Source organism: Falco peregrinus, chromosome 1 (assembly GCF_023634155.1).
Source record: "Falco peregrinus isolate bFalPer1 chromosome 1, bFalPer1.pri, whole genome shotgun sequence".
Taxonomy (NCBI): domain Eukaryota; kingdom Metazoa; phylum Chordata; class Aves; order Falconiformes; family Falconidae; genus Falco; species Falco peregrinus.
Genome location: NC_073721.1, coordinates 7066419 through 7093833, shown reverse-complemented (window position 1 = coordinate 7093833; position 27415 = coordinate 7066419). Strand labels below are relative to the sequence as shown.

General features: G+C 38.1%; 1 protein-coding gene across 1 annotated transcript in view; it reads right to left on the bottom strand.

Moving 5' to 3' along the window:
* The window catches only part of KAT6B (lysine acetyltransferase 6B), a 116390-nt gene that overhangs the window by 41918 nt on the left and 47057 nt on the right, over positions 1-27415 (bottom strand). The window contains 7 exon segments of the mRNA XM_055811236.1: positions 345-466; positions 1395-1452; positions 1454-2327; positions 5913-6045; positions 7084-7165; positions 7327-7442; positions 13874-13982. Coding sequence (XP_055667211.1) covers positions 345-466; positions 1395-1452; positions 1454-2327; positions 5913-6045; positions 7084-7165; positions 7327-7442; positions 13874-13982 — 1494 coding nt within the window.

Here is a 27415-nt window from a genome sequence, read left to right as displayed (position 1 = left end):
ATCAGGCACAGTCTTACCAGCCAGCATCCTCTCAGCCCTGACCACGATGTCATCTACGCTTAATCTCTGTGCTTAATCAGTGGTAGCCCTGTGTCCAAAATGCCTAAGTGTATCTCTCACAACCTATCACGAGCGTCACTTATCTGACCCATTCCAGCGTGATGCCTCGTCTCCTATCTACAAGAATCGAACTGTATATATAGTGTCTTCCAAATTAAATTCACAGCAGGCATGACACATTAGCTCAAAAGAAGGATATTCAAAATGAAGATGAATAGACTTATGAAAGTGAACCGAGTGTTTATGTACAAAAATAACTACATTTTATGCAACATGGTTCTTACCTCCAGGGAAAGCTCTCGAGCCTGTTTAAACACTTCCAAATCCTCCTGTGTAACAGTGTCCTTGCTTCCCACCAGAAATACATCCGTATTTTCTTGTTTGATGCTTAGTTTGATTTCAGTATCTGTTATTTAAAACCAGCAAAAAGTTTATTCACAGACATGAAGGTTACACGTGCCTTACCAAAGTGATACTCCTAAATCGAATTGTAGCAACTATAGCTGTCATGAGTCCCCATTTTAACTAAATTTGGGATTACTAAGTAACAGAAATGAAACCTTCCCCCCTTCTTGTTTTGTAGTTTGCTGTTTGCATGAGCTATTTTAGGTACTTGCTTTTGCCTGTCTGTATAAGCCTTTAGAGTCCAGTTCTACTAAATTAGGTTTGAACCTCATGAAATGGAGTATATTCTATCACTAGAACTATGCCATCTGATAAATTCCAGTACGCTCTACAAGGTAAAAATAAAAATAAGAGAAAAAAAAGTTGCCCTTTAAAGCTGGAGGCCAATGCTAAGCTAAGTCTACATTCAAACATTTATAAATATATTTTTTCTTAAGTAAAAGTAATTATAAAGAAGGTAGTTCACAGCAGTACAGATCAAGTGTTGTGGAGACTGTAGCAGGATGGAATTGTTCATGAAAAAGCAATGGAGCAGAGGGAAATGAATTGAAATGCCCACCATTATAAGCACTGACAGCACACAATCATGACGACAGCACTACTGCCAGAGAAAGGGCAGGGGAAGAACAAGGAAGTAGCATGAAAAGTGGCTACTCATGCGGTACTACACAGCCATAAGCAACATCATGAAGGCATTTGGGGCTCCTAGTGTCACTACAGATGCAAAAAATAATAAATAGGTGGTGTGGTATTAGTCAGAAAAAACATTTTGGAGATTTAGTCAGCATTAGATAAAAGGTCAAAGTTTTGTTGCTTTTGTATGAAAGTGAAGTAAGAACAAGAGAAATAGCTAAGACCTATGTGACAATATTAAGAACTTTGGTTTTGGACGGGACGCAGGTTGGGTTGGCGCTTTGACCTTTGCTTACCATCATCCTGATCAGGTTTAATCCTTCCGTCTGCCAAGCTCCCCTTCCCTGGTGAGGGGGGTCCCCATCTGAGGGGTCACTTTATACTTTAATCTGCCTAGAATCCTGTGCTTTTTAAGGAAAGTTGTTCTCTTGAAGTGAGCAATTGCTTTAAAAGCATGTCCTCTAGACACACCCCATCCAGAGGTACAGGCATGAGAAACAAACCTACTCCTAACCTCTTTTTTTCCATAGAAATGGCTATTAGATTTTGACATGGAAGATAATTCTGGTTTACGACGCAAACGCTTGGGTGGTGCATAGCTTGGGTGTCCCTTTTTTCGAGACTGTCCCTGAGCAGTATAGATATGAGAAAGTCCATCAAAGAGTCCCTTTAGCTGACTGTTATTAGGAAGGCTACTAAAAGAGGGTACACTTGACTGACTGCAAGAACTTTGGGGAGAGTTAGAAGAAGTGGAAGTGCTGGATTTTTGCAAACTGGGGCTCTGACCAGAGATGGGGGTTGGGGGTAGAAGTGAAGAAGGTGGAGGTTTTAGCTTTTGTGTGGTACCTGTAGCCAACACAAGAGAAGTGCATGATTGTTTCTGAGAGACCTTTTTCCTTGGACGATAGTGCTTTGAAAAGTCTATTATTTCACCTCGTGATCTGCGACCATCAGGTGATGGTGTAAAGAACTTAGTAAGGCCATCAATGAGCCCTTTGGTTTTCTTGTTAACTTTAAGTGTAGAGGCAGATATGTAGGTGGAGGTGGTGGTGATTTTGGTGGTGGCACCAGGCCGAGTGGGGTCTGTAACAGGCAATCTGCTGCTTGAATCCTTCACAGATGCAGCATGACCAGATGAAGGTGTGGTACAGACTTTAGTCTTTTGACCCCTACCAGGTGACCCCCTTCCTGTGAATGCATTCACGGATCCTTCATCACTGGTTACAGACCTATGCAAAAATTTGGAAAATAAAAGTCAGTATTAAAAATCTGTAACTACCGCCAAATAGTACTACAGTTTATACAAGTTACTTATGCCACTGTACTTAATCTTTAAAGACATACACACTTTGGAAATACATTTCACACTGACATAACATTCAACTACTTTTTTCCCACCTTTTTCTTTTCAGCCCCCTGCCCGCCCGCCTGCCCGCCCCCCTCCCCCCTTTTCTGTAAAAGATAGTCCACAGTCCATACAAACAGAAGCAGCTGCGATAGCAACATCTCACAAGTATACAGCTTCCCCACCTACTTTTGGGCACGACAAACGCATGCCTCTTTGGAGAAAACCATCAGCGTGCTGTCTGAGTACAATAACTATTCCATCACCTCAGAGGTTATTGTACACACAAAGGAGATGCGCATATTCAGGGTTAATAAATTACTGCATATCAAACCACTTCAGACTACGTTTGCTTAAACTGTAGAGAAAGTCTATTAGTCCTTTAAAGCAATACAATCATTTTAAAGATACTACTAATTTTTCCATACTCTGGCTGGGTTATGTATGTCAACACTAGTAGTAAAAATTACCACCAAAGACCTAAAAGCGAAATGAGGTAGTTTATGAAGAGCATTAGAACAAAGCCAAAGAAATAAACTCTTTTCTTTAGAAATTGTAACAATTGCAGAAACAAAAATAGCAAAGGAAAGGAAAGAGCAAAACTGTAAGACCAAGCGGTGTTTGTAGAAAAACCATAAACCTATCAGGCCTAACACAGAAGGTGTTAAGAAGGAAGAGTGGTGAACGTCATTTAAATACCAGGAAGAAAAAAGGCATGCTGAAAGCCAACACTTGTGACAGCAGAAGTACAGGTTTCACTGGTCACTAATGACCCAAGGGAGAAGCAACACTGAAGGATACGCTGAAGAGTGGTATATTGTAAGCATGTATGGACAGAACATTTAAAACTACTTGCAGTAAAAGAAATGGGTATCGCGAGGCACGATCAAATTGCAAATCCAAACAAAGCTATATTGTTGCATCAAATGCTCCCATTCCCTTTTCCATCCTGCTCTTTGAAGTTTGCTTATTGACTTTGCAGTGGAAAGTTTTCTTCCACAGATTTTGCCTTCTTAATTGAGATGCTGAAGTAATTAATTCCAACAGGTTACTTCTAATTAGAGACTGAACAGCCTGGGGCTACCATCTGGTTTACTGAACTCCAAGGGCCCACCAGTTTAAGAACTAGCCCCTTTTCCACTCACACATCCTTAAATTTGGTTACCTCCTAGAAGGCCACAAAACCAAAAATTTCTAAGTCTTTTGAACCCTTTAGTGCCATAAACTTATGTCCATCACAAGACATATTCTCACTACCAGATGTAGTAATCACCATCACTGCCAGAGGCCAACACACACATGGTTTTAGTTAATTCTACACAGTAATTTGCCTGTGAAGGGCTTCCTACAGATGGTCAACAGTCAAAAAATTATTCCAGTACTACTGGACACATTTCCTCTGTACTACACAAAAAGAACTAAGTGGCATTAGCTAACCTTCCTGTATTTCATGTGGCCACACACTTTTATGTGTATGATGCTGTTGTCTTCTGTACCCCACGATCACTTTTAAATAGGATTCCATGAGGAAGAGTATCTTCTCTTATCCCATCGCCTACCTACTATTTTTCCAAAACAAAAATCACTTCATTTTATATAGACATTTAAATGACAGAAATGTGCCCACAGTATTGTAAATATTTATTATATAAAGAGCCCACACACCTATTACTATTCTAACATGCTCATGTGGCTCCCGTGCTACAAAGAATATAATTGGTTTTATAAACTTCATAAAAATATTCATAATCATAATCCAATGCTAAGAGAACTTCTGCATCCTTTAGTGTGACATTTATTTTAAAAGTTGTGGATCAAAATCCCATTAGAAAAATGCAACAGTAAAACCCTCACTACCTTTCCAACCTTTGTTTTACACGTATGAGGAAGGAGGATACGCAGAATTACTGTGTCACACAGATATTCCTGCTAAATTCACTGTGGGAACCCAAATTAGGGACATGTTTTTAGGAGAAGTACAATGGTAGTACTGTGTTAGAACCCTAACCTCCACTGGAAGGCTTAGGGGTTTCCAAAGGGGTAAAACCAGAGGTTTAGCTAGAGATACAGGGAATATTTTTATTATGCACGCACAATGATATATAGGAAATTCAGCTAAAACACTGAAAGTTGTATGGCTATTTCAATTACTTTCAAATGCCTAAGTCACTTAGTCAGGAGGAGAATGGAGAAGTAAAAGAATGTTTCACCCACTCTTCCTTTACCAGTGAGCTCTCACGAGCCACTACAACTACATCTTTTACTTTCATGCAGAGCCACACCTCATTCTTGTCCTGTACTAGAGCTTGTACCTTGTCCTAGAGCAACATACGCTGAACTTTAAGACAAGGTCCAAAAAAGCAAGAGAGAGAGGGGAAAGAGGATGCAGCAAGCTGCACAGCACCAGGTATATCAACTTGACTAGTGTGCTGCACTCCAGTAGTGCAAATATGGGGGTTTTCCTTCTCTTCTTATATGTTGCCTCCACTAGCTCCAAAAATTCTCATTTTGCAAAATGCGAAGTTTTACACCAGCTACTGTGCAACTCTGAAGCATACCAAACACATGCTTAGACTACAGAGAATAATGGTTGGGTAACAGCCACATGACAGAATGAGAAGTAGATAAAGCTGGAAAGCTTTTCAGCTGCTGAGTTGACATGGCCAAACAGATAGTTAAACAGGAAAAGAAAGGCATATGTGGATAGGAACATGTGATGGAGGGCAACATGCTACTGGAGTTAACACAGAATCTGCTCCTGTTTTAACACTCAGTGTAAGGTCAACTTGGTATTTGAATGCTACTTAAACAATCCTCTAACCAAGCCTTAACATGTCCAACTACAGTGTTCCATGGAAAGACAGATGCCAGAAGAATTACAGGACTCTCTTGTCTTATATAAACACATTCCTGAGAAGCAAGAGGAATTGCAACCTCTTTCCCTAGTAACCAGTGGCAGCTTAACAGCAGAACTCAAGGAATACTTTTTTTCGAGTACCACCGAGACCAGAACTTTTGTAGTACTTGCACAGTTTGCTTTTTGGAATGGATTTTGTGAGCTGATACTAACTAATAAAGTCTTTTTTATGCAACTTTTGAACAGGTCTTCGAGCAGAACAGTCTCCTGAAGTTGTATACAAGTAACTCGCTATTATCGAGTAAAGGTAGCTGCGGCGTATGTTACCATACAGACTTCTATTTGCATCTGCTATAGATACAAGTTCTGTTAAAAAATTATGGCATCTAGAAAATTAAGTTACAGGAGTTTTTTCATCACCTTCTGACATGACACAGAAAGCATTCACTATAATTAAGAAGTTATTGACCATTGGGCTGAAAGGGATATACTAGAAAACGCATCTCCTACTTTCCCCAACTTGAAATACAGTTAAAACTGTAGTTAAACCTGCATCAACTCTTATTTGACAATGGTCTCAGAAACATTAAAAACAATTCAAGAGAAACCTACAACATTCGTTGCTTTAGTTTATTTTTCGGTCGTCCAATAGGCTTTGCATATCGTCGCCTTATTTGGGCAGCTTTCTCATGAAGTAGCTTTCTCCCTTTCTTCTTTGGTCTACAGACCTGGCAAATCCACATCCCTACATAAAAGAAAAAAAAAAGTTTAATTGTACACAGTTTGTTTAATTGGTATCACAGGTGTCTACCAAGATACATGACCAATACACAAGGTCAACAAGTTATGAACAGGAGATAGAGAAGGTGAAGTGGACAGAGAAAAGTGATCCATTTCTACCCATGTTTTGAAATTTTTGAAAGCAAAATGCTCATGGCAAGTGGGGGGAGGCAACAAGGATCACAGAAAAAATTGTGATCAAACAGGTTCTTAGAAGAATTCCTGTTCTAGCTTGTTCCTCCTTGTACTACCTAGATCTTTCTTCAGACACAATTAAGATTGTTGTGGGGGGGAAGGGGGGAATTACATGTGGGTTACACAGCAATCTAGGCTACAGTGTGCTACACAAAACACCAAATCACATCTAGATATCTTTGCTTTAATGTAGAACAACTTATTTGGCATCCTTTTAATTTTAGGTGACCATGTCTGAACACTTCATTTATTCTAGATAAGGCTAGGGATTTTGGAGGGGGGAAGGCTGAAAAACCTTTAGTGTAACTTTAGGATTAAATAGAGAAAGCCATAAAGATGTGAGAGCAGAAGTGAGGAGTGCTATGTATCAAAAATTTATAGAGATCAGAAAACCTGAAAACACAGGTGTTTTGTTTGTTTGCCTGTTATTTTAAATTACTCTTACAAAAGGCATGAAGCAGCAGGCTCTTTCACCCACTCTAAGGATTTCTTTGTCCGTGCATATACACCAAACATTTTACAGACTTCGTAAAACTTCATCTTCAATAAACTGGTCAACAGCTCAATACACAGTGAATTCATCTGGTCAACTAACCACAGACATTTACTATTTTCCTGAGAAAGAAAATATCTCAAGTAAAGAAAAATAACACTGGCTTTGACATGATTGAAATAATAATGTTTACCAACGCAAAAAAAAAAAAAAAACCAAAAAAAAACAAACAGCATGCTCAAGACCTTTTGGTCACTTAGTGTATGAAAAGACTGTGAAGGAAAGTATTTTCATTGAATGGATTTTTATTATCACCTTTTGGCATTCTGGAAAGTGGTGGGTCACAGCACTCCATGTGGAACCCTCTATCACAGGAGTCGCAAAAAAGCATGTTATCCTGAAGGGAGGCAAAGGGAGAAGGGGGGAGGAAGAGGAGAAAACACACTTAATACAGCATTGCTTTAAGTTGTACATCAGTGATTTGTATTTGGATACGTGCTAAGTGCAAAGCTACAGTAAACAAAGAAAAGTCACGTAACATTCAACAATCTAACTTACTGCATTTTTGCCTTGGATCCTACATGCACTGCATGTCTTGCATTCAATACACTGCCATCTTAAGGCCTTCACATTTGTTGTTAACTCAGGACAGAATTTCAAACATGATGGATGTCCTAAAAAAGCCAAAATATTTAAAGCTTGAGATAAGATTGGCAAGATTGACCAAGTTCAACAGGACGTTACCAGCACCACCACAACCATGCGAGCACCAGCTGTTTTTAGCACTTTGGAACACATTATTTAACTTATCTACTTCATACAAAGATACAAAATAACTGCCGTAAAACTCACTTATGAAGACGGGTAGAAAGTTGACTTCTACTCTAACTGACACCTGTGAATGGTCTACACAAGCACCTGAAATGGAATTTTTATTTTCAATAGTAATTTCCACAGCATATTAAACTGCCATTTGTTCTGAAATTTTTTTTTCAAAAAAGTTGATCCCACTCTCCTTCCATAGCAGCGCAACATAAACAGAGGAAATCTTTAGATAAAACAGTGTTATATTTTCTATACATATGAAGTGTCTACCAGAGAAACTTAACAGTCAAACTATACGAATTTTTCATTCCAACTTATTTAATTCTATACAAACAACAATTTCAGAGCAGTAAAAAGGAGGAAAAAAAGAAAAAAAAAAGGGAAGCTGGCAACTGGCACAAGAAAAACTTGCTGCAAAGGAAGATTTAAAACAACGTAAGGGAGAGTAGCTGAGCTACCACCTCCATGAAACTATGTTTTATTCCCTGGCAGGACCATCCTCTTTTCATGGTAGCCCAGAAGGCCTACGTAGCTTTTCCAATTAATGCAAGAGAGCAGACAACCGAACACATGCAACACCTTAAGCAATACTGGCAGTGATTTTTCACATCTTCAACAACCTCAATACAGCTTACCTGTAATCCAGAAAAGAGAAAAGCACTGCTAAATAGGAAGGGATAAACCTTCCCAGGGAAACACTTTTTACCAGTACTATATTCAGAGATTATCAATAACATGAACCCACAAGCTGTCAGAGGGATAAGAATCCCTGATGCCATGCTGCACTTATAGATGGCTGCAGAGATGTGATGCACATGAAGGATGCTTTCTTCTCACTGTCACTCAGGATATGTGCCTTCTTCTAGGTAATGGCCTAACCATGGCGATTCACACTTTCTCCATCTGCTGTTTCTCAGTTCAAGACTGAGCTAAACCATCCCAAAGAATACAGGCTAACCCATGAGCATTTGCTATGAGCATGAGCTCTTCTGAGGCATGAATGGCGAAGACGACCAACATAAAAGCCACCTCAGTAAGTAGAAACTTCAGATTTTATTTCTGTTTATTTTGTGTACCCAAGGCTTTAATCCACTTTTTGTTGGACTTTAAAAGACAACTTAAATTGTGTAAACATAGCATATTCTCAAAATAAAATGCAGGAATGTGATCTATTAGTAAAGAACAATCAATAAAATTGAAAGAGTAATGTCAAAACCAAATACATTGGAGAAACATTGACATTTGATTCCTAATATACAATTTAAGACAATATTTTTGTGGTTAAAACCAACTATGCACTTAAAGTGACAAACATATTCTTTAACTGCATAGTTGAGTTCAATGCTACACTGATCCCTTCAATGAAGCTTAACAAGTGCTTCGTTTAAAAAATACATGCTAAGAAATAAGAAAAAAGCTCTCTAGAGTGGCTGACATTAATAATCAATATCACAGAAAGACTTATTTCATCAACCATGATTTAACAACTATATTAACACATTAAAGTGCAATCATACACCAATTACCTCCATATAAGCACATTTAATTCCCGTTATCTACCCTGCACAGAAGCGATTTACTTCAAGTAGCAAGTAATTTGTCATTTAAGTTGTTGACTTTTACTTTGCCTTAAGTAAATAACTAAGAAGTATAAACATAAGAAACACCCATTCTCAAGGCTTGGTAACTATGCACCATTTAGGTCTAACAGGGGTTACTTTATTTCTCTGTCATCCACCAACGTAACATTGCTCATTCAAGCAACCCCACAGCTAAATACATTTGTTAATATCCTTAAGTGTTAGATTTTATTACCTGAGAAAAAAATAAAGGAAAAAATAATCCATTGGTACTAAATACGAAGATTCTACCTGCAACTCCAAGTCCTTGAGCCACAAGTAACTAAAGGCTGGAAGAGTACAAATGGTAGTCATCGCTATGCATTTGCCATGCTCTTTTACTGTCATTTAGGTATGCACTAGCAGAGACAGCACAGAAATGTTCAGATTTCAATATACCATACAGTATTGTTCTTTAACATTGTGTAATACACTCAATTTTGGACATAAATCAACATAAGTGCAAACATAACAGTAACAAGTAGAGAGTAACGTCTACCAGACATGAAGTGGTGAATCAACACTGGTTTCACTTTTAAAAGGGACTCTTTTTAACTGCTTTTGTAGTTTAACAGATTTCTGTAGTCAGTTAAATTGAGTCTCTGTGACCTTCAGTGATTTTACAGCTAGTTTCTTTAAATTTGAAAGAGCTGTAGAGGGAAAGCATGTTTCTGGCTTCAAAATTCGCACTATTTCAGCTCTAACTGATCTAAACTGAAATCAAGAAGTTACTATCTTCTCCATATCCAGAAGCTGGTGCATCTGCCAAGAGGTTTTCAACACTTGATCAGACTCCAGTTTGAAGTGTTTCAGATGGTAATTTCTCCCGGTTCAATCACTTGACTTTCATTTAAACCTCAGCAGCATCAATATTTTAATGTAGCACACACATTTAACAGATCATTGGAAATTCAGACCTTTGAAAACTGGCACTTTCCAACACGAGTATATATAGCCTTACTTTAAAATAAAGCTATTAAAAATTAAACACTTGGAAATTCATTCCTATCCATCCCAGTAAGAAAATGTTAAAAGTTTGTGATACATTGATCTGGCAGAAATAGTTGAGATCAGGAAGTTAAACCGGAATGTCTCACTCCTTTTTCACCGAATGCAACTCCTTTTATCTGCCCACTTTTGTTTCTTCATTGCAAATTTGGGTCTTGTATATTCTTCAAAAAGTTTGACAAAACAACTAGGTTGTTGTTTTTTTTTAACTACAAGTATTGTATCAGTGACAACAATTACATACAATGCTAAAATTAGATATGCCAATATCTCCAGTTATTTTAAACTTTGATACAAGTGTTGGGTACTAATGTGTAAGACAGTTCACAAAAAAACCTTTGTGCTCGATGACCTTTTAGGCAGAAAGCATTATTTATTTAGGGTAACTTTAGCTATAAGCAGTGAGGATCACTGCACCTACCTTGGGCACATAGCAGGTTTTTCCACCTGTGGGTTTCTTAGCAGTTAATTTCATGCAACTAGCCAACATCCTTCCACAGACTGCAATTAAGGCAATTCCCATATTCCCTTATTCTTAAAGCATACCCTAAATCTCATTTATAAAGCAATCTCTGCACAGTCCTTCCCAAATGTTTTCTGACCCTATTCCTCTTGACCTGAGGACCTGAGTCCGCTGTCTTTGTTCTGCTTTCCTGCCCCCCCATCCAATTTTCATCAGTAACCTTCTTGTCTTCTCAGCCTAACATACTATTAGTTTGAAAGGACAGTAACCACAGGTATTCTTAGTTTTAGCTGTTTTTTCCCCTTTTTTAAAACATCTATTACAGTTCCTCAGTAACTCAACATTTTTTTAATCCTCTAAAACTTCAACTCCCTTTTAAAATCTGTCAGCAGCAGCTCTTAAAATTGCTTCTGCACCACTCAATTGGCAAAACAGAAGTAGAGTTCAGTTCCAGTTCTCAAGTCTACTTACTGACTTTTCAAAATCAAAAGGTAGGGGAAAGGGGGGTGGGGGGTGGCGGGTGCAGGGAGGGGAGGGGAGCGGGATGGGATGTCAGACGGACAGACAAGGGATGGACATCAACCTACCAAAAAAAAAACCCCAACCCAACAAACAAACAAAAAAAAAAAAAACCACACAAAAAACAAACAAGGAGAGTGTTTGCTTTTGTAATAGGATTTGTTTTCTCACATCTGACATCCCTCATCTTACTCCTTTAGAAAATACCCTGTGCAACATGACACAGCGGTCCATTTCCACCACTCAAATACATTAACCATCCAAATGCCACAAAATACAAGCAGTACCAATGACATTTCCATCTATCCAGATAGTTTCTGCTTTCAGAATGCAGAGGCGTTACCTGAAGAGACACAAGCAACTCACACAGAAACGTTAAGGAGAGCAGACGTGCCAGTAGTGGGCACTGCAATTTAATCTCTGATCAACTGAACAATATACTTGAACACACAATTTCTCTTATGTTTTGTTAGACAGCAAGACCAGCTTTGAGATTCACTGCTATGTGCAAAATCACAAATCCAATTACAATAAACCTCCACTTGAGTGAGGTTTTGTTATTTATAACTTGCACTGAGATTGGTTTTTATTTTAGTGTAGGCATCAGTAGCTAAAGTTTAACCATCCAGCAATCCGATTGGCAGTCTCAACATTTCATTCTTTTTATCTAATACATCTGAGGAACTAATTAAAGATAATTTAGTCTTAATGAGGCAGAGAGAATGTATCAGTGTTAATTCAAATGGAAGCTGATCCATGAAAGTCAAGACTTGCAGTTCTAAAGCATCTTAGACATACCAGGGGATTATTACACAACAGAAAAATAGCTGATATCTAAGCTCACCTGATTTATGTAAACTCTGCATACTAAATTCTAGCCAAACACAAATCCTATTAAATATCCAAATACTAGAATGCATACTGGAAAATACAGTCAATCTGTAAGCCATTGAAGGAAGACAGTTTAAAGTCTATGGGGTTTGGTTTTGCACACTGGGGTGAAAAAGCCACTTCCTTACTTCACCGTTTAATCATTTGCTTGAATATACTAAAAAACCAATACACTGGTTAAAATACAAAGTATCTGTCTGGGGCGACAGATTCAGAAGCACACAATCAAGAGCATATCCTGATTAACTGAAGACACATTTGTGATCCGCATCGTTTTGCTTTTACTCCAGTACTTAGGCAGCTATCACCATACCCAAGACAGACTATCTTCAGCACACCTACAAAACGATAACACACGTGGACTCTGAAGGCAAAGACATCAGAACAGTATTTTCACTTCCAGCCTTCTCAGAAGCAGCACTGACTTACACGGACCCTACTGTTTCTCTACTCACTTCCCTCCTGAGCACTTCCCTCTTCTTCATTCTGGCATATAAATTGGTACAGCTCTGCAGTGAACTGGACTGGGAAACCTATCAGACTTGTCTTTCCGATCAGACTTGTCTTTCAACCACATTTGTCCCTCAATCCAGTTTATATGTGACCAGGTGCCACCACAATGGGGTAGCAGCAAGCAGCTGGATGGTGCAGCTTGTGACTTTAAGCAGCGCTGGTATTTCATCTCTGAGCTGGGATGGGATGGTCTACATCACAAAGCTTTACCAGAAGTACTTCCCAATGTAGCTGTAAGCTTATGGAAGCAAAAGTCTTCTTACTGGCGCAGCTAAACAAAAGCAGTCCACTCACCTGACAAACTACACTAACCAAATAATTCCTCTTCCAGCATAATGTTATTTTCCACAGGGGATTTTTTCAGAATAGCTAAACTGATCATTTTCACATCCAGAATGCTACAGCTGCGCCAAACAAAAGCTTTATGGCATGGAGTTGCTGAAGAGATCCGCCCAAGTTTTTTAGCCAAATCCCTCTGAAAATCAGGAATAACCTAGGCCAAGAATACGTTTGGTATCATCCATACACAAACACTGCACAAAGCAACAGCATGCATACAGTACGTTAGAGTATAGTCGTTTTCCAAATTAACCTAGTTGCTCACTTTAAGGGAAGCACCTGCTTTCAGAACAGCCACACAGAATCTGCAAGAACTGCTGCAACACACAGGAGCAAGGTCATATATACATATGTATATATGATCAGTAGAGAATCGCTCTCTTGTGCCTGACAAGTAGCAGGTGCCTAACAGCTTTACTATGTTATTTGAAATACTATTCAAATTCCCACCTGAGTAACAAAATAATTTTATTTAAAAAAAATGAATTGGATACATAAGACAGGCCAACAGCAAAGGCTGCTACACAGTCTTTATTATGATGATTATTTCTCAGCTTCCGAAATGTTGCAAATCCGTGCAAGTAAAATTCTTGACCATCATTTGATGTCACAAGGCAGAACTGAGTTTTCAGATCAAACACAGATCCCAAACAGTAACAGAATACCTGTATTTTACAAGTGTGGTGCCCCTATTAATCTACTCAGCAGATCTATACTTTTGGCATAAAGGTGAATTCACCTATCTCATTCATGGCTACTGAGATGACAAAATTTTAGTTAAAAAACATAGTTCCATCCCCCACTTTGTTTCAGTTCTCAATCTATGTCTAAAGAGAGGATGACATTAAGAAATCTAAAACAGTTTTAATACCTTACACCCAAACTTAAACAGAAACATTTCTAGTATTTAAAAAGTCAGCCAACTTACCGCTGCTGCCACAGTCTGCACAAGATAACAGCTCTTCTGGTTTTTTTTCACGATTTGACTCTTTCGTTCCCAAACAAAAGCTACATATCGGGATGGGATCAGCTCGTGGCTAGATTTAAAAATAAATAAGACAGAGTTAGCTAGGGGGGAAAAAAAGCCTCAGTGATCTTTTCTTTCACTTTTACCTGACATTTTGTTGTACCAGGTATTAAGACATACATCCATTTTACTAACTCTAGAATAACAAAAATTATTATCTTATTTCATAAATGTTAACTTGGCCCATAATAAACAACCTTGTGTACTAATCCATGTAACCCTCTCCAAGACTAGTGGTTCACAAACATGAGGCAAAGTAAGAACTTAGGATACTATTCTTGAAGACACAACTTTGACTCCAGAACACAATCACTTGTTCTTCAAGATGCAGTAGTGCTCAAAGATTAAGATGCAAACTGGTCTTTATTATACATCAGTATATAGCTCCTGTCCACAAGAAAACAGGAACTTTTACAAAGACTCTCAAACATAAGACATACTTTTATTACTTTTCCATCCAACACAACTCACATCTGAGAAAATATGCCATTTTAGGATAACATTCAACAGATTAACAGTTATCCTTTCCAGTCTGATGGGTCCCATCAGCTATGACACATAAACAGAATAAAAAACCATGCAATTTTTTCGAAGTCTGGAACCAAGACACAGAACCTTTTTCAAAGACTTAAGAATGGATACAAGTTTACTTCCTGATCCTCCTCATCTGCTATGTGACAAACTATCAGAACAAATACACCAAAGCAGTTTCTGCAGTTTTAGAGCTTTCATGTTACCTGCATCATCCAAAGGCTTCATGTATTAATGGCTACACAGAAGTTTACCTGTAAACAGATCTGAAACCAACAGAATGATACACAACTCTTGCTTCAAGTGGGATACTTTTACCTTCCCAGACTAGCTTCTAGCAGCTAGCACCGCAACAACTCAAAAATTACCAGCTTTTCCACAAATCCATGGTTTCCAGATTCAGCTAAGCAATGCCATTAATTTTCTGTATCAGAGTAATTATTTGTTGGTTTCACCTTCAATTTTTACATTTCCAGGCTATGTCACAAAAGCTGACAGACTGTCTTCACTTGACCTAATTAATCTGTGTCTCATTACAGTTCTGGGAAGTAGGGAATGCTTGTTTTTAAGGGTATTCTTGACAAGGCATCAGTTCCATGGAGATATGCCCTTATACCTCAACACAATGCAATACAGAAATACTGAAACTAGGTTTACTTTATTAAGCTTCAGGATCATCTTAAATCAGGTAGCAGATTCCAAAGAATACTGACACCAGCAAGGTAAAGTTGCCCTACCCAGACAAGAGGAGCACATGTATCCTCACCCTAGCCTACAAGAACTTCCCATATAAACATAGCCTGAGGCATAGTACTTTCTCTGAAAGCTTAGCCTTCAGAAGGTCTGCTCGCTGTTCATCTCTTCACAATCCAGTTATCGGGACATTGACGTACTCTTATACCCCAAAGAATATACATAGAAGATGACCAGAGACTAATACTTTTTGCAAGTGTGGAGATGTTTGTTCTCTTCCATAAACTACAGAAGGGAACCGCACTATTGCCTTCTTGTAACTAAGAGGAGCAAACATCATCTGCGGTCCTTAGTCCTATTAAAACCACCATTATGGATTATATGGACAGCTGAAATATTGAATTACTATCTGGACAAAAGTAATTGTTGAAATTATAAAACTGGCAGTTCTCCTATTTAGTCATGCTGCAAAAATTTTTTTAAAAAATTACTGATATTCTTTGACTGTTTTGGCAGGACAGCATTGAACGAGATCAATGTTTCTACAGGTGGGAAAGGACATGCCAACTACTTGCAGAATTCTTCACCGGCAAGTTAAAAACAATGCATATAGAAATAAAAGAGAACGTGTTACTTACTCATCTTGCCAGTAAGATATCGTAATTCAATGTATCCGTTCCATCATTATACTTTTAAACAGACTTGTATTTGGAGCAAAGTGATATTAAAAAAAATAAACTACACCAATCATCATCATCATCAGGAAAATGGCCCAGAGCTACCCGAACACAACTGTTCACTTGCAGCATCTTGTGGACACTTCTTAACTGCTACTTAAAATTTAATACAGATAATTTTAAAAGGAAGATTAGTCTTTTAGTGGAATCCAGTAGAAAAATCTCCTCTTGACAACCATACCATTCTCTCTCTCTTTGATATAACAGTGCTTTAGCCACTTCAGAAAGGGTTTGCACTGATAAATAATTTACAAAACATCACATATCATTCAAATCCAGGTCCGCAATCTCATTTATCTTTCCAGGATTCTTTTTTTTCTTGCTCTAGGAAAAGACATGGCCATTAGCCAACATTCATTTAGTTCCCTATTTCAACCCCCACCCACCCCCCACCCCCCCCCCTTTTTTTTTTTTTTTTAAACGGAAGGTAAAATAAAGGACAAAGGTTGTTGGCAGTTCAGGGCTACAAAGACTGATGTTCCCATACCAAACCTAATAATAGAAATCTTGCAAATCCTATCACTTCACACACAAGTTTTCAAAAAACTTACAGGCTCCAGTATATATTTTGAAGCCATTTACATTAATAACTATATTACTGAGTCTGATCTCTGAGCTACTGAAAGTTAAATACACATTCTTGTCAGCTCAGTAAACAAAATATAGTTTCATATTGCTTTAGCTTGCACAGTCAAAGCAAAACTATATTCATACTGGTAGTATTATTTCTGGCTTACAACTGCCTCAACTAGGATAAATTAGGTGGGGTTTGGGTTGGTTTTCTTCTGTTTTCTTGGGGGTGTTTTTGTTTGGTTGGGGGTTTTTTGTTTGTTTGTTTGGATTTTTTTGGTTGGTTGGTTTGTTTTTTTGACTGGGTCAGAATACAATCCAAACAGAAATGCATCTCCTACCTGTGTATCGTTTCTTAATCACTCGTGTATCTTCTGAAGTATAGCAATAAAGTACTGAAATATAGCAATGATTAGTCACCAGGAAGGTTAAATCCATTTCACCTCTTACAGAACTAGTACGGCCAGTTATTCAACACTGCAGTATTTTCTACCAGAAAAACTAGAAATATTTTTCTTGTTATTCAACCTCAGTTTAAAAGGAAAATAATTTTTTCATTTAATATTAATTACATTGATTTACAAAAAGTTTAAAAGATACAGCTTCCGCTCTGTCACTGAAGACAGTATGTTACCGGATCAATGTTATTCAGACCTATTATTTCTTCAATAGGCCTAATCAATGAGAAGAATGGTTCTTTGCTTTAATTTTGGGTAGAAGGTAAATTACAACTTTCAAAAGGGTATACTTTTCAAGGTCACTAGAATTTGTACAACCAAATTTAAAAGGCTGCCCTGTTCACATAACTGTATTTCCAATTGTAGTAAGGCAAATTTGCAGAAAATTCATACCTTACGCCAACATGCAGTTGCATCAAATAACTGAAGCATCACAAAAAGCAGTCAAGAAATAGGCTTTAAAAAAAATTATTATACATTGTAGAACAATAACAGACCATCAACTCAGCACCTGTAAAGCTGTTTTTTAACTCCCAATTAGAAATTAAGCAATACTTATTTAAGCATCATACGTCCAACTATCATAATCAATCCTTTAAAAGATCATACATTTAACCATCACAATGCATCAATCCTCTAAACAGCATTAAAACCAAGAACCACATCACAGTATTTTTACTGCCATGAGTAATTCTGGCTCAGAAACCCTTGTGATGCACACACTGTGATCATCTGCCCAAGTTTACATCCTCAGTTTCCTACACGAAGTAGGAAAGAAAGGATTATGTTGTAAAATATCGAATATCATTAGTTCTAAACAGACTGTATTAGTTTACGCTGACAGTTTGGTAGGAGATACCTATTTACTCCTGCTACTCACGTAGCACAAATGTTAAACCAGACATTATTTTTAACATTCACAATAGGAAGTCTCAAATGTATCTCCCCTTCCCTTCAGGCAAAAATGCAGAGGCCAGGTTATTCCTATAAACAACCACCGACTGCAGCTGATCAGAACACTGTCATAAATGCTGCGTGAACCAGAAAAGCTATGCAGGTACATCATCAAGAGACTGGCTTACTAAAACGAGTATCACAGGCTATTTGGCAGGCCCCAGTCAGTGTCTCTGCTTTAGGCATTATATAAACCCATGCTCTGATCTCATAAATGCACCACCTTCCTAAAAAGGCCACTGAAAAGATAAAGGAAGAAGCAAGGTCTTCTGCTCAGTTGTGGTATACCACATAGCCTACAATTTTTTTGTGCTGCACAAAAGACCCCACGAAACAACCAAATTATTGGAACAAGTATCATGTTCAACTGCCTGTCATTAAAGCATATAGAAAGACTGAAGACCATCAGATGTCCGGGTCTGAAAGTGACTGCCTTTTATTGGGAGGGCAATGCACATCTATTAATGATTTCACCTCAGCATGCCTATATAACCTCAACCTGAGTGATGACAGAAGGAAGATATCTGAGCTGTTACCCCACCATGTAAAGTAGGAATGCACAAACAGCAGAATAAATCATGGGATCAGGGGCGGGCGGGGTGGCAGGCAAGGGGAGACTGCAGGTTGGTGCAGTAGGTGAGGTGGAGAAAGGTAACATCACAGCTCATCCTCCTGCATGCTTTTGACACACAGTAGAAAAAAGTAAGGAAGAGCAACCACCCGCATAACAAAGGAAAAAAGAAAATGCATGAGTGACATCATTCAACCATAAAGAATCTAAAATATCATCCAAGTTTAACATCTGGCAGAGCAGAAAGACCAGGAATTAAAGAGCAGAGATTAGTGTTTCCAGATTTGGGTTACTGCAGCAATTGGGGGGGGAAGCCTACCCAAGGAATACTGTGAGGTTTTCAGGCCTAAGAAGGATGCTAGCCCCATGTCCACCGACTGGTAAGGACTCAGAGTGCCAAAGATGTCAGTGGAACACTGGATGCTACAGCAAAACCTTACCTTAAAAATTTTGTTCTTCCCCTACACCCCAATCTTTATGTTAGAATAAGCACCCCCCCAAATGTAATTTCACAACATTTACAGTTTTACACCCATTTTAGACAATAATTGCTAATGTTTATCCTAACACTTAAGACTGCTTTCACTGAAAATTAAATGAAAATGTGCACACTGTATTTTGATTATAGTGTCATTGTTTCAGTCACTTCAGAAAACGACAAGAAAAACCATGCTTAGTAAGTTTGTCCTACAGAGAAAGACTTGGTAAATAACAAAAAATACTGGTTTTGGCAACTTCAGGAAGTATTTGGTCATTGAACAAAAAAAACCAAACACACACACACCATAACAAACAACCACAAATTTCAACTACGTAGCAAAGTTTACAAGTTCTCAAAGATTAGGGACCCGCTATCGGCACTGCTTTCTCACAGTCTTCATGCATACTCAAACCCTGAGATTGGTCCACACAAAAATCATACTAATTTAGAAACAACAACATAGTCTTAGTATTTGGATACACTACAGCAGTTGCCATATTGAAGCAAAGACTTAGAAGTAATTTATGCAACCAGTAAATTATGTTGTTTATTTTAATGAATCACAACTATCTATTCTGAGAAACTAACAGGTTTTGCTACTGCGTAAAATGAACCCTTGGTAAAAATTCAGCTGGACTTCTGTTACCTTGTGCCAGAATTTGTCTCAAAACTCTGGTCCAAACATCACAATTTTTTCCTACTGTAGTTTCTGTGCTTGTGGAATTTACATGCTCATCTGACTACAGTTACCATTCCCATGAAACTCTTAAAGCATTTAGCACGTTCTAACATCCCAACCCCAAAAAAGTCATATTGTTAAGTCCTGAGAAGTCTTTTTTCAGTATGCCAAGTTACCTACAACTGTAAATCTCACTGAAAGCAAGAGATTACTATTTGCATTGCTATAGCACTCTGAGGCTTTAAACAGATTGTCTGAAAACTGTTCGGCATTAGCTGTGTACACACAATTATGGTTTCATTTCATTTCATTTCAAAAGAAATGAAAAGTTTCATGCACAGTCCCAAGAAACTTAAGTTTGAAAAGTAACCCAAAACCCTCAACTATTTACACTTGCAACTGTGTCTCAATGCCTTTTCACAAACATCTCACTATCCTCTGACAACTTGCTGGAAGACACATCCTTATGCATGATGCACAAATATTACATCTCTATTATCCTATGAATACAAGCAGCATGCAAGTAATTTCAGGGTTAACAGGGTACAGAGACAATTTTTAATGAAAACAGAAATTGCCATGTCCTTCACTAGGGATCCACTGTTCTGGTCCCAAACTTCAGACTACTTCAATTACTTAACTATTTAGAGCCTTAGAGGGGACAGAGACAGCAAGCTTGCTTTCTCAGAACACTTACATTTTCACAAAGCACATTCATGGGCTATCTACTTTTTCTTTTTTCTTTTCTTTTTAACCATCACACTGTATTTGAAAAAAAGGAAGTCTTTGGACAAGAACTACCACCAGTAGCATCTCTAAATACTGTGTTTTAAAAATTAGTATTGAAAACCAAAAACTGAGTAAGCCACAGGTCCGACTTCTAGACTCAGCTACTGAAGCAGTTGCTTTTGGCCATGGGCAAGGCAAGGTATTATGAGTGCTTTCAGCTGAAATCCCCCTACTCCAACCATTCTGTGGGTGAACGAAAAAAAGTTTACTCTCCACATCTAAAAACCACCACCATTTTTCAGAAACTAGTTATTATAAGGTAATCTGAACTTTGATTTTAAGACAGCTTATTATTGACAAATGTCCAAGAGATCCCGTGTTAGCTCTACAGTACTGCATAGGTATCACATGGTAAAAAGTATACACCGATTCAAAATAATGGTAAAAACATGCTGACAGGTTGTTACTGCAGAAGCGTGAAAACATCAGTCCTGCTACAAACCTTAACGTAGCACCTAGACACTCAGAGAGCACAAAGCAAAAGCCAGCTCAAGGGCAGTTCTGAGAAGACAGTCCAAGGTACAAAATACTTGCCTTTTCCTTCCCAGCCTCAAAAATATGGTCAAGCCTACAATGCAAACTTGCATGTTTAAAATACTCTGGGAGAGAAATTTCTAACTAGCTCTTACAGGAAAATACATCATCTGTCTCCCTGGACCTGATGCATCCCACTTGAACACAGCTCTCCACATCCTTTTGTGTGCCTTAGTATTAACCTCATCAGTCAACAAGCATCACTACAGCTGATGGAACTCAACAGACAAAAAGCTAAACTGCATCTTCATAAAGGAGCACTGTAATGAGGAAGATGTACAACATAGCACAAGCTACTGGACAGGTTTCTCAATACAGTTTCCATTTTTAAATTCTGAAAGAAGCATTCCTGCTCCCTCTTCCAAACTGGGAAACAATACAACCTAGAATAAAGGAGCTCACAACTATTGCTTCAAACTTCAAAAGTCTCTTTTCCTTGCAATACAGAAAAGACAATAAAAGTTAAATTCTATTTCAGATTAAAGACTTTTTTCATTTCACATAATATACAAGATATTAGAACAAAACCAAAACTAATTTCTTTTTACTGAAGTTGCTTCAGCTGTACTCAAACCAACTATGATTAGTGCTCTGCGTAGTGTATGTTAACACAAAATGCAGGGAAGAAACAACTCTCAACAAAACAGTCACAAAAACCCCTACAGAAAGACATGTACGTGCGCATACACGTACCTTTTCTGGAAAGGTGTTTATATTAATTTGCCCTTGTCCTCTTCATAAACTTCACATAAAACATGAATGCAGGTTGGCTTATTTGCAATATATAGCCACTGAAATTTTTTTAAAAATCCACTTTCCGTTGAAAAACCAGCACCCAAATAAAAGGATACATCTCCTGGAGAAGGGTTCAAAGCACCAACTCAGAAACATAGATAAGTCTCCCAGTCCTCTGGAGGCTCAGCCTTCATTTTTAATAGAATAAATCTTAAAGCCTCTACGCACAGAGGGGAGGCTTTCAAATCATAATCCAAGTTTAACAGACACACAAGACTATCGCACACAACCTAAAACCACCACTTTGGATATGCGTAGGCCCTGCTATCATTTAAAAAGTTACTGAATTTGTATACTTCACGTATTTAAATTGTATCCCTTCTGTGATCTTTTGTCAATTCCTATGGTAGTACTATAGGAGAAAGAAGGCTCTTCCCTCCTAAATGGGAGTGAGGTTTTTTTTTTTGTGTGTGTGAGTTTCCTGCTTCGGTACTGCACCTGGGACTAAACAATTAAAAGCATTTTATTCATCTTTCCATTACTGTAGCAGTAAGAGTATTTTTAAAATAATAAAAGGAGTCCTGTAAATAAAGCTATTAATATAACTGGGCTATGAATCCTATCCACAAGTCCCCCTTTCTGCATTCTCCACTGTGAGATGAGAGCCCAAATGCAGATCCTGCCCCTACGGGGTACTTAGGCTTACCAGCCAAGTTACAAGTAGCTCAAGCTGTAAAGACATCCTATATACACTGCAGTTTTCTACATATAGCTTCCGGTAATGCTGATGACCATCACCTGCATTGTGCAAATCTAACCTTGGGCCAAGCAGTCTTCAGACTTCTTGAAACTATCTCTTCGGTTTTGAAGTGAAAAGACCAAGAGAAGAGGCGGGGTGGGGCAGTGAGAGAGAACTTAGTATTCTTCAGCTGTGTTATGATAACCTGTGACAATATGTTCTCTTCAGGGATACACATTTAGAAGTTGTCTCTATCAAACAGATGAGACTGAGACAACCATGCACCATCCGTACTGCATGTAGACAATGCTCCCCAGTTCCACATTCAGCTCCTACTGGGTTTGCTTCCTTCTTTCACCTTCTGCAAAGTACCCTTGGGAAATTAATTCAAACTGTGTTTTTAAGTCAGATTTTATATAAAGGTAACTCAAATCAATTTTCTTTACACTTACAGTGTAAAAAAACCCTGATGTCTTCAGAGTCACCCAAAGCGGTATTTCAGAAACAGTTAAAATTAGGAGGGGTCCTAAAAGAAAAAGTGTTTCTTTTAAAATCCAAACTTCATCCTTTCTGTTCCCTTACTTGCCTACTATGAGACCAGCAAACGGTTCAAATAGCTTGAACTCCAGGTGGGTCTTTTTTTGTTTGTTTGTTTGAGCTTTTCATGTTTGGTGGTTTGTTTTTTTTTTTTGTTTTGTTGTTTTTTTTTCCTTTTGGTTTGAGGTTTTTTTCTTAAACTAAATTCTTCTGGCATGCAGTACAACCTCAGGTGTACCAACAACAGGCTTGCTTTTCTTCATTCCCTCTCTGAATTTGCTCCTTGGCTCCCAAGAACAAACTGAAATCACTACTGCAGATCTAACCAAATAGATTATACCTAAAGTTGCGTTACTCCTTACATAGCAGCCACTAGTCGAAGCATGAAGTCATTTTCCAGGTGATACCTTTACCGTCTATGTAGCTCAAATTCTTCTTTTTCAAAAGTAATAAAGAGTTTTCACTCTTCGTACCTCCCTCAAAACTCACCCCCTTAAATCCCTCTAGACGTCTTAAGAGCACCATACATTTCTGTTACTCGCCATGCACTATCTTTGTCACAAAAAACAATGCACTTAGACCTTATAACAATTACTTATCATTAGCAACCTCACCATGATCTCATCTTCTATACCATCAACAATGCCACCCATTGTGTTTGACACAGTTAAAAAATACACCTCATCCATATCATTAGTCTGTAACCCTTCCCAGAATCTCACCTTTAAGTATACTTTTAGGCATTCACTCAGAGGTAAACTTAATTTCTACAACCATGACCATCACTTGCTTCTTATTTTCACATTTTCTTCCTCTATCTCAGTTTCTTCATTTGCTTAGGAGATTCCCAAACTTTTTGGCATGGAATACATGGTTTTTTGTCACATGTACATATTGTTCTTTGAGTAGGGCTGCACTTCTTAACTCCAAATTCTACCTGTTAACTGCATTGCAGCTAGGATGAAGCAGGTGACATGTAATCACAAGCAGGTAAGCAGTGGTGCAATTCACAGACCATAATCCCATGGGCATGTCCATTTTTACATTCTTTGGGCAAAAGTGTTGCTTTTAAGCAAATTAAACAAACTCCAGTATGAAAAGCACACACTTTGTTGCCATAATATTATGTTTACTCAGATGTTTGTATATATGCCTATTTTTTTCTCATAACTTATTACCAAAGTCATCCAACATAAATGCGTTATAGCATGTTTACAGTGTGGCACAGGATAATTATTAGTTGTCTTGATGCTAATTGCTCAGGGAAAATGTTTAATTGCATATTAAATTGATCATATGCATATTTTATTTAGTTTACTCTTTGGGGAAAGTTTACTGTCAGCACTATCTAGATTTGAGCAGTGCTATACTAAATATAGAAGTAGGGCTTTGTGAGACTGGACTACTGTCCAAAATGCAATTTTATATAAAAAGAGCAGAGCCCTGTTCTACTTCAAGATGAAGCAGATGAATTTCTGCACAAAGTCAAGAAATATCCTGCCTAGTTGCCTTACATACCTGAAGGGAAAAAATATTAGGACCAAAAGCAAAATGATTAAGGCTACAAACTCCAGAACCTGATATGGGATTACAAGAGAACTACTAGTTTAGATTTCTTCCACTAATGCAATTAGGAAATGGAAGCTTTAAAGAGTGTGCTATGTTTGGGGTTTGTTGGTTGTGTTTTGGGGGGGTTTGTTTGTTGTTTTTTTTGAAGGACTTCATTTTGACACAGATACGTATAACTTGACATCCTTCTGCTCAAACTATTATTTTAAAAGCAGATGTAATACAAATAATGTCACTGCAAATAACACAGTTACTTGTCTTACTGAGGCCTAAGTAGCAGAGAACCAACAGAGCTAAACACCTATATTCCTACGGGCAACAAGTGATAGCAGCTAGGCCATCGGCCTTTCTGTTGCTGAGTCACTGCTTTTTGTTCAGTAAAAACACTGGCACTAACATACTATACCAGGTGCTACAGAGGAATACAAGTAACAAAAAACTATTTTTCATGCATGTACTTATTTTAAAATACACAGTCAGTTCTGGTCTCCTTTCTGAAGGGGAAGAAACCTGGACAAATAGCTGATTAAATGTTAACAGTGTCATTCCCCTGCTCCAACAGGAACTGAACTTCATTCCTGAGAGAAGTGGTTTAGTCAACAGCCAAGACACTGAAATTGCTTACAGGCGTTTACCTTTACAAGCCATCCCTCATGACACAATGCCGCTGAAAATCTGCGATTCATAAAATACGCTGTATGTATTTTATACAAGACCTACAACAGCAGTTTTTAACTTGATCAAGTGCTGAAATCCATGGCAGAGGGGTAATAAAGGTGAACAGGCAAAGTAGCCCTATACTCCAAGGAGTTACCCAAGAGGCTGGCATTTCAAACAAATGAAACAGAGATTGCTCTATTAGTCCCTGCTTTTTTATATGTATAAGTAATGTTCAATATTGACATACTGTGAAGAAATGACCTCCTCAATCAAAAAGTAATTCTGTAATTAAAAACCCAGACCACTGTAGTTCATTTTACAAATACAGTAAAATTATCTCTATTAGAATATAATAAAGCACTGTTACCTAGCCATGCTACATAAACCAGAGCTCAGAACAAAATCAGTATTTCACAGAAGACCAGCTTTTCTTAGCAAGTTTTCAAGCAGGCCTATTAAAGAAAGTTAAATAGAAGGCTCTCTTGAAGGCTTGAGATTTGCCTTCAACTATTATATTTAAGCCAGGGGGTGTGGGGATGCAGGTGGTCCGGGACAGAAATTACTGCAGCAACTTGTATTGCAAGGCTTCTGGAAACAAATCTAGTCAGGGTCTCAAACCTGGGTTTTAGTCTGTCTTCTACATTATTTCAAAGTCTGTAGTATCAATCAAAGCGCATGAAGTCCAAGAGGCCATTCTCTGTCCTACCAATAACATTAAATTGCCATACTGCTCAAGTAAAGTATATGACTCCTAGCATCAGAAGTCATTACAACAGAAGAAAGGGATAGGAGAAGGGTCATAGCAAAATTCATTCAGCCAGCAGCTTGTTTACTGTAATTTTGTGAGGGATTTTTAAACAGTGCTTGAAGGTGATTATGCTCTGCCTCAAAAAAAGGCAGCTGTATCGCTGATAGCCTGCAGAAGGTGCTAAGAAACCTCCACTTCAACAAAAAGGCATAGCTGAAGGAAAGAATGTATTGAAAAAAACATCACTTTGCAAATCCATCCAACAATACTATTGGACCATGCCCAAGTCTGAAATTGAAGTCTGCCAGCATCAGCCTCCCTCCAAGACCGACAGGATTATTTAATGTAGCAGGAAGTTGTTCCTGTTCACTTCCATTCAGTAACAGAACTTATGAAATAACCTGTGCCTACAGCATCCACAGTTAAGGGCCACTGTCTATGATAACAAAAGTCTTATCTGTAATACTCAAAACTATTTCCACTGCAAGTTTTCTTGTGAAGTGCAACCACAAAAACACTTTCTCTGATGTAATTCCAAGTAAGTGCAAAGCATGGCTGGGACATGACACACCGATAAACTCATGTAAGACATACTTGCAGGAATCCACTTAACGAGAAGATTTCCTGCGCAGAAATTTTTCCCTGCCTCTTCCTTGACAAACAGGAGAAAATGCAATATCCCAATGGAAACAGAGAAGCAGCCTAACAAAAGCTACCCTGTATAAGTCACTGAACAGTCTTCAGGACTCAACTAACCTCTAAAGCCAAGGGACAAGTCAACAAGTAAGACAATTTTTCACTTCGTGCACTCATGAAGTGCAGCTGGTTTAGCACCAGGAAATAAATACAACAAAAATCTCACTGGGTCCTCTTACAAGGAAGCCTGCAGTTCTGATCCCTACAGACTCTGCCTGTTTTCAGCTCCCTTACAGGCTAGCGTGAGAAAATCATCTCCCTTAACCAGACAGAAGTAGCAAGTAGACAGTGGATCCTGAGGCATAAGCAAGATCGGCTACACCACTGTTTCTTAGCAGTCTAAATCAAAGCATTATTTACAGTTCTCATCCTTCGGTGACTTAACTCTCCAGTATTTATTTGCAATGCTTACAACTAAACTTCTATGCTTATAGCATAAGAAAGAATGCTATCAATTTAGTGAAAATGAGCAGTTACATGCGGCTTTTTTAACAGCAAAGCTAATTTAAATGAGTAATTACACTTAGGATGAGCACAGTATCTCCCTCAGTTCTGCAAAAAGCAAGCATTTGTGAAACGTCAATTAGGCAATGCAAATCAGAATTTTGGAAAAGTGTAGAAAAGGTTTTGAAAACCACTTGTCTAAAGCACAACACTTCAATAATAGCCTATAAAGATTTCTATATAACCCAACCCACAGAAGGGGCCCATTCTCTGTATCTCTACCTTGATACTGACAATATAACCTAAGCACCTTCATCA